At 33.2% G+C, this 9,020-nt stretch overlaps 1 protein-coding gene across 4 annotated transcripts in view; it reads left to right on the top strand.

Annotated features, from left to right (window-relative positions):
• The window catches only part of pitpnm2 (phosphatidylinositol transfer protein, membrane-associated 2), a 58,054-nt gene that overhangs the window by 37,611 nt on the left and 11,423 nt on the right, over positions 1–9,020 (top strand). For all 4 annotated transcript variants that reach the window (XM_016441804.1, XM_016441962.1, XM_016441724.1 and 1 more), the window contains 4 exons: positions 838–1,002; positions 4,802–4,950; positions 6,179–6,295; positions 6,389–6,505. In XM_016441804.1, the coding sequence (XP_016297290.1) occupies positions 838–1,002; positions 4,802–4,950; positions 6,179–6,295; positions 6,389–6,505 (548 nt within the window). The remainder of the gene's footprint in view (positions 1–837; positions 1,003–4,801; positions 4,951–6,178; positions 6,296–6,388; positions 6,506–9,020) is intronic.

Genomic DNA, 9,020 nt, shown 5'->3' with positions numbered 1-9,020 from the left:
ATCAGTTCAAGCCCGAAAGGGCAACAGAGTCACGTGACAGACACAGTGATGATGCAGTACACAAGCCACGGTAAAGACAGCTGACGTGCTATGATTTCTGACAGACTTCAAAGAGAAAGGAAAACTTGAAATCGCATCATATGACCCCTTTAATTTATTATGGGGAATGCTTTTGGAAATGTGCTTAATTTTATGAAAATAATGGTCCTTAAATTTCTAAATATTTCTTTCTTTTGAATTTGGTGAAAAATATAACGGTCCAACCTATGGGCAGTGTATAGGAAACCTGTTTGGAAACCAGCATTTTTTTAAATTCACACTTCACCTTTAAAATAACAATACAACAAGAATAATAAGACAAATCTAAATTCAAGCATCTTGACTAATGACAAATCCTGATTCTGATGATGGGTTGCATGTGTATTTGGTAAATAATGCCCCATGAGGCCTTCTAATAAAATTCATCAGCTGTAAATGCTCTCTTAAATTCCTTCAGAATTTGTCAGAATGGACTCAGGGGCAATATTTACTACTTTTATCTCTCTTTGGTTTTGTGTTTGCATCTTCTTTTCACTTCCTTTCATCATTTTGAATCAAATGGCCCTTTTACAAATGATTAATGATGCATCATTTTAGCTCCATTCCAAAATCTAGTGAGATCTCTGCTGCCCTGTGAGCGCACCTGTAATGCCTACTAGATAGACTGCTGTCTAGATAGGCAGCTCACTAGGTTTTGGAACGGAGATTTAGTCTGTACTGAATTGTCAGATTTCTGGGCCCTAATTTCCCTGTCAGTTCCCAGTCTGTGTGAGTAATTGCTGGTTTTGGCCCTCACAGCGGATGCAATGCAGTCTCACAGCATCATGTTTGCGGATCACTCCAATCCTTCGTCTCCGGCATCTGTTCCAGCCTTCCGCGGGGCACGCAGGGCCAGCGAGACCAGCATCGCCAGCCAGGTGTCGGGGTTAGTGGACAGTTACACCGCCTCCAACATCGCCAACAGTAAGTTAACACACACACACACACACACAGTCGGTTAGCAGAATACAATAATCTACATATCAACTATATTATATTGCAGCAGTGGAGTAATTGAGTAATTGGTGTTTTTACCACAAAACACTTTTTTTTCCATTTACATTAAATATGGAATAAATGAATACATTAATATACTCACTATGGTTTAAAAGTTCGGGATCTTTAATTTTTAAAATGTTTTTGAAATAACTTTTTTATGCTCTCCAAGGCTACATTTATTTGATCAAAAATACAGTAAAAACTGTTAAAAATTATTAAAATATTATTACTGTTTAAAGTAACTGTTTTCTATTTTTTAAATATATTTTAATGTGTCATTTATTCCTGTGCAAAGATTGCAAAGATTAATTTTCAGCAGCCATTGAACATGAATTTTAATTTTGTTAATTTGCAGTAGTGCATAAATAGATTTTACAGTATATTTTATTTAAAATTAGTGATACTTATTATTATTATTGTCTTTAATTACATTTGATTTAATTAATTTCATCTATTTAATTTGTTATTTTTTTAAATGATTACAATGCTACTATTATTATTAATGTTGAAAAAATATTAAGCATAAAAAACATACAAATATTATACAAATAACAATATTATTTCTGCAAATGTTATATATATAATATGTAATTACACACACATACATACAGTATATATAGTAGATTATGATTATATATAGATTATGAAATAGTTTTTATTCCATTTTTTTTGTTTGAAATGTATTTTTCTTGAATAAAAAAATATTACTGTGTTATTATCAGTGTTTTGCTGCGTAATACTTTTTGTAGAAACCATTAAACATTTTTTTCAGGATTTTTTAAAGTTCAAGAACGGCATTTATTTGGAGTAGAAATCTTTGGAAACATCATAAAAGTCTTTGTCTCATTTGATCAGTTTAATGAGTCTTTGCTAAATAATAATAATTATTTTTCTTTAACGGTAATGCATCACGGTTTCCACAGAAATATTAAACAGCAAAAACAGTTTTTTTAATGCTGCAGATATAGCTAGGAACTATCACACATGTCATGTTCATCTTTTGACTGCTGTTGATTTGATGTTATGAAATAGTTTTTATTCCATTTTTTTTGTTTGAAATGTATTTTTCTTGAATAAAAAAATATTACTGTGTTATTATCAGTGTTTTGCTGCGTAATACTTTTTGTAGAAACCATTAAACATTTTTTTCAGGATTTTTTAAAGTTCAAGAACGGCATTTATTTGGAGTAGAAATCTTTGGAAACATCATAAAAGTCTTTGTCTCATTTGATCAGTTTAATGAGTCTTTGCTAAATAATAATAATTATTTTTCTTTAACGGTAATGCATCACGGTTTCCACAGAAATATTAAACAGCAAAAACAGTTTTTTTAATGCTGCAGATATAGCTAGGAACTATCACACGTGTCATGTTCATCTTTTGACTGCTGTTGATTTGATGTTGTTTTTTTCTCTAGTAGCGCAAGCATGCCAACTTAGTCTCTCCAAAAAGCTCAGTCTTTTGTCCCAATTGGCCCTTCCCTATAATAAAAGCAGCTCCCGAAGCCCCTCCCCCAAATCCAGCAAAGCGCAAAATAAGCAGCAGGTAGAAAGGCAGGATTCCAGCTGTTTGGATGATTCAGAGCAGAGCGTCTCTCTAGGCTTTGAGCCCTCACCCTCCCTCGCCTCAGACCCGCCATCTCCATGTGTCCCGCTGGACATCAAGCAAGGTACTTGGAGTGTGGGTAGACATCCGGTCGGAAGGTCTCCTGGACCCTCCAGATGCACCCGCTCTCCTGTTTGCCTCAGACCCGCCATCTCCATGTGTCCCGCTGGACATCGAGCAAGGTACTTGGAGTGTGGGTAGACATCTGGTCGGAGGGTCTCCTGGACCCTCCAGATGCACCCGCTCTCCTGTTTGCCTGCATTAGTTTCTACCATTACTGCATTCCCTGCAATCCCTCCTACTTCCTGTTTTAGCCCTCCAAATCTTCAGCCTGTTTTCTTGCTGACCTCCCCAGCGCTGATGCCCTTGTTTTTCGAATTCATGCCCCCTTCCTTTTAAAGCTTTAAAGCTTTTGGTGCTCTGGTTCTTCATCTCCTGAGCCCTAAGCCGCTCTGGGTTTGCTCTGAATGATGAAAACCCTCTGAAGATGCTTTGAAGGATGTTGACTTGTCTTGCTCCCATTATCTGGCTGTGCATCATGCTCATGGCGTGTATGTCTTCTGTTAGCGGTCGCTTATACATAAGGATGGGAATCACTAGGAGTTTAGTGATTCTGATTCCACACAATTTTGTTAAAATAATTTTGACGAAGCAGCCCCACCCAATAAGTGATCATATTTATATGTTAAGCAAAATTACTTATTTTTAAATTAAAATTGATTTTTATCTTAAATTTAAAATGTTTAAAGATTATTACAAAATGGTTATCTTTATTACATTAAAATGCACTGTTATTGATAACATATTTTAATGTAATAATTAAACAACACAAAAAATTATTAAAATTTTTAACACATTAATAATAATTTTAAATAAATAATAATAAATTAATAATATATTTTTTTAAATAACATCACAATTCATATTATTATGCAACTAATTTAATATTCACCCAAATAATATAATATAATTTAATATTATATTATTTCGGTGAATATTAAATAATAGATTACTAATTATGAATTGTTAATTTTGTGGTAATGTATAAATTATTTTATTATTATATATTTAAAATTAGTTTAACCAAATTATTATAAATTAAATATCATTATTATTAATTAATTAATTAAAAATTAATTAAAAATATATTATTTGCGTATATTAAGCAAATAATTATCAAATTTAGCATATAGAATAGGGACATGAATTCTTTATTTCTTGGTAATGTATAAAATGTTTTATTATTATTTATTTAAAGTTAGTCTAACCAAATTATTATTATTATTTTTATTATTAGTTTAAAAAATGAATTACAAAAATGTTATATGCATATTTTGCAAATAATTATCAAATTTGCATATAGATCAGGGACATTAATTGTTAATTTTGCTGTAGTGCAAAAATGGTTTTTATTGCAAAATTTGTATTATTAATTATTCTTACCTATTTTTTAAATTACATATATTTCAAGAATTTGTTTTTGATAACACTTGGAGATAAGGGAGCCTTTTTAAAACTGATTTATTAAAAATCACTTCATAACCACTTTATTTAAAACCACTTCATAAGAGTTGTTTGTGAATCGGACTACACGGTTCACACTGTAGGTTTGTTGTTGCGTGCAACCAGTGAGGACGACGCAATACAACAGATACATTGTCTGTTGATTGTATTTTTTCACAACCCCCAGTTTTCCCAGTCAAAATAGAACCAGTTTTAAAAAAGAACTGTTTTTGATTCCCAATCCTAGTTGTAGAGAACTAGAGGCCATTCAAGAACATTCAACCCAAATTGAAAGAATTACAAACCAAAAACAGGGTTGTGTTCTTGAGTGTCTTTGCAATGGGTCATGGGAGGAAGCAGAAAAGAGATGTGCACTACAGCCTCGCACGGCCCAGTGCACATTACAAAACAACAACTTTCCATTTCTTTAATTCCTTTTGAGCCCCTGAAGCAATCCTGCATCACATGTCCTCGTCCTGTCCTAGAACCAGTGGCTGAAACGTTCATGAATTATGTACAGATGAAACCGAAATCTGTAATGGTATTTGAAGCTGCTGTTGTAGCGGTAATGGTTTGGACAGGCATGCCTGAACGTCCCGTGTCGTCTCTCCTGCAGTCGCTGCTCGCTGGTGGGGCACGAAGCGCATTGATTTCGCTCTGTATTGTCCTGATGCTTTGACTGCGTTCCCCACCGTGGCTCTACCTCACCTGTTTCACGCCTCCTACTGGGAATCAACGGACGCTGTGTCTTTCCTGCTCCGACAGGTGAAGATTACCATATTATTTAAGATGATAAAATATGAATTCTGCTTAAAGAATCGTTAGGAGTTATTTGCATCTGGAAACATTCGCTATGCAGGTACAGCATGTAGTACTGCATAAAAAAAAGCAGCTCTTCTAGGATAATTGTCCATAGTTGATTGTAATGAAATTAGGCAAATATAATATAATTATTTTTTTTTCTGGATTTTATTAAAATACATTTAATTTAAGTTTTTTTATTTATTATTTTATTGTATTTTTATAAATTTTATATTTAGTTATTTAAATGTTTAAAAGGGTTACTATAAAATGGTTATCTTTATTATATTAAACTTCACTATTTTCAGTAACAAAAAAGGCAATAATCCTAGAAAAAACATTCCTTTTAATCAAATTTGGCAAATACAATGTAATTTTTTGTTTTTTTTTCCCCCTAATCTTTAAAAAATATATATTTTTCATTTTTTTATTATGCCATTTATTGTACTTATACGTTTTTATTTAGTTATTTAAATATATTTAAAAGACCATAATAAAATTGTCATATCTTTATTAAATTAAACTTTCCTGTTTTTGGCAACATTTTAAAATAATAAAATAAGTGCAATTATCTTAGAATAGCAATTCCTTTTAATTAAATTGGACATATATAATATAATTGATAATGTTTTTCATGGCTTTTATTAAAATATTTTTTATTCATTATTTTTGTATTATGTCATTGTATTAGTATGTTATTTTTTATTATTGTTATTTTTTTATTTTATTTATTTAAATGTTCAAATAAAATACAAAATTAAAATAAAAACATTTTCATAATCATGTTTTTATTTATTTGATAATAATTTTTTTTATTTGTAGATATCTTGTAGTTATTTTAATGTTTAAAAGTCTATTATATAATTATCTTTTTTATACTAAACTTTACCGTTTTTTGCTAACATTTTATGTAGTAAAATAAGGGCTTGCCAAACAATATTAAAAATCTAATTGCAAAAAAATAAAATTAATTACAAAAAGATTGTGTTTTAGTGATACTTCATCTAGGAAGGAAAATAACTCAATTGGGGAACATACAGATTGGGGGCGTTACTTGTTAATTCTTAGTGCATCAATTGTTTTTATTGCATAAAGTAGCATTTTATTTACCATTAAAACAATCATCCTATAAACACAATTCCTAATGAAATTGGGCAAATGTAATTTTATTTATTATTTTTCCGGCTCTCAGGTAATGAGGCATGAGAACTCCAGTATTTTGGAACTCGATGGGAAGGAGGTGTCAGAATTCACTCCGTCCAAACCGCGGGAGAAGTGGATAAGGAAGAGGACCCACGTGAAAATCAGGGTGAGATGGGCACCTCAACATCTCAGAAATCCCAAATTACTGTTAAATCCATTAAGGGAATGTTGCTGACGTAAAGATGTGTTTGTGTTGAAGAACGTTACGGCAAACCACCGTGTGAACGATGCTGTGTTTACGGAGGACGGCAATCAGGTGGTCACGGGTCGCTTCATGTACGGGCCGCTGGACATGGTCACACTGACAGGAGAGAAGGTTAGTGACCTGTGAACTTCAGTTCATGTAGATCCCAGTGAAAAATGAGTAAGACCACCTTAACTTCACTCACGTTCTTCAGAAAATGTAAAAGTCTACATTTACATTTAGTCATTTAGTAGACGCTTTTGTCCAAAGCGACTTACAGATGAGGATAATGAAAGCAATCAAAATCAACAAAAGAGCAATGATATGCCGCAAGTGCTATGACAAGTGTCAGTTAGCCTAACGCAATACATGTAGCAAGGTTTTTTTTAAATTATATAATAAGTAAAAAGAAAACAGATAGAATAGAAAAAGAATAGAGCAGGGGTGCCCAATAGGACGATCGCGATCTACCAGTCGATCGCAAAGGCAATGCTGGTAGATCGCACATCATTTAAATAGCCTATGCTTTCTCAACCGGGGGGTGTGAGATAACTTAAAGCTAAAATATAATAAATTAGTCCTGGGCGATAGAACGGTATCCATATTTATCGACGTACTCCTTCATCGATAACGATAGAAAAAATGTTCGATATAGCGCACGATATAACGATAGACGATAGAAAAAATGTTCGATATAGCGCACGATATAGGCACGTGCTATGAGTGACGCACACACAAACACGAACATGAGTTGTGCCAGCCTGTGATGAGGAGATTGTGAATAAAAAAATTAATATTAATCGAATTTAAAATAAAAAAACGACATTTGAATGCGAAAATGGTACAGTCGAATGTTAGGTGTGCGTCAGGGAGCATCATCAGTGGTGCGCGAGATGCGGTGATGATGATGTAAGTGACGTTGTTGCAATTTAATGTTTTGTTAGTCTAGCCCACGAGACGTGCCGCTGCTGTGTTATTCATTCAAAATATTAGAGAAATATAGAAGCTCAGTGCTTAGAAGATCTTGATTAGGTTAAAACCGAAACCAAGCCATTCACACAGAACGCATATTCAGCACATTTTTAGATGGACAAATACGACTGCTGCACTCGCGTCTCACACAAGAGATGTAACCATGCAAAGTTAAAACGGTTTAAACGTTTAGAAAACACGTCGCGAATTTGTGGAGGTTTATTCCTTTTCACTGCATCTCATATGTTTTCAAATGCAATCTGTGTGATCGGCGATTCAGCTCGATGTGATGCTCTTTTGTTCATAATTGTTTATGCAATTTACGAAATTATATTTGATTTATATATGTTACTTTAGACGTTATGTTATGGACAGTTATTTCATTGCATTGACAATTTAATACGCTGCATAGTTTTGCTCATTGCGCCCTCCTGTGGCTTCGGGAGACAAGCCAAAAGTTTCCATAAGACTTATTTAATCTGCATATAACACATAAGAAAGAAGATATTTGTTTACATTTTATATTGTGTTTGACTGTTAAAACAAAATTGTTTATCTCAATAAATTGGGTAAATTAAAAACACAGTGGTTAAATGTAAACATTTTTTTCTATTGTGCTTTGTTTTAAAAAGGTTATAAAAAATGTCAATAATTATCGATACAGAACGATATGAAACATTATATCGTTGATAATTTTTTTAGCTATATCGCCCAGCCCTGTAATAAATTCACTTAGGCTATTTTATGATTAATATGTTAAAAAAAAATATATATAAATAAATAACAGCACCACTTCTCTACGTATTCTGTGATATTCTGTGTTTCAGAGCAGCTCTAGCTGTTTCTCATCGCGCTGTGTGAAACAGCCTAAGTTACTGCTGTATGAGCATATGATACGCAAACTACAGCTCCCGGCTGGATTAATCAAGCCAGGGTCACGTTAGTAAAGTTTTGATGGATGATGACTGTAATCAAGGTAAAGACGATTAGTGACAGATACAGGAGTCGAACATTGATGCGCAAACGAACCGTCAAGTCAAGTCACCTTTATTTATATAGCGCATTTAACAATACAGATTGTGTCAAAGCAACTGAACCATGTTTGTGCGCTAGTAGCGCACTGATCACTATAACATTTCTGCTTGAACACAGTTCAGTATATTCACGTAGTTGTATATAGTGAGTGTTTTATTATAACAGATGCTCGTTTTGGAGAAGTTTGTGAGGATCAGTGGTGTTTATGTAGCCTACATATGGGCATCAGACACTCCAAACACAGAATGTTTCCTAACAGAACTATTCACTGATGACATCGAGCCACCTTCAGATCGCTGAGGTTCCACACATTCAGAATGTTTTTATTTTTCATTTGTATTTTTTGGTGTGTTTAGTGATCCTGAATGGATCCATAGTAGTTTATATGCAGTCCTTTGGCGTCTCCCTGTGGTCTTGTTTGGAATGGCAGGTTGACTTGTGCTTATTTGTTACAATTATTGTATAATTGAGCTTTACGTACTTTTAAGTTGTATAGAATGTCTGCAGTGACAAAAAAGAAACAGTATGTTTCAATCTGTCTTGAATTTGTTTTGTTTAAAAATAATTACATGGAACTGAAAAGTAATAACACTAGAATACAAAGGTTTTTGTGAATAGAAAAGGTTGGGGGGGCTTGCAG

The sequence above is a fragment of the Sinocyclocheilus anshuiensis genome, unplaced genomic scaffold, assembly GCF_001515605.1.
Source record: "Sinocyclocheilus anshuiensis isolate Anshui unplaced genomic scaffold, SAMN03320099.WGS_v1.1 scaffold269, whole genome shotgun sequence".
Taxonomy (NCBI): Eukaryota; Metazoa; Chordata; class Actinopteri; order Cypriniformes; family Cyprinidae; genus Sinocyclocheilus; species Sinocyclocheilus anshuiensis.
This window is presented reverse-complemented; position numbering and strand designations above follow the sequence as displayed.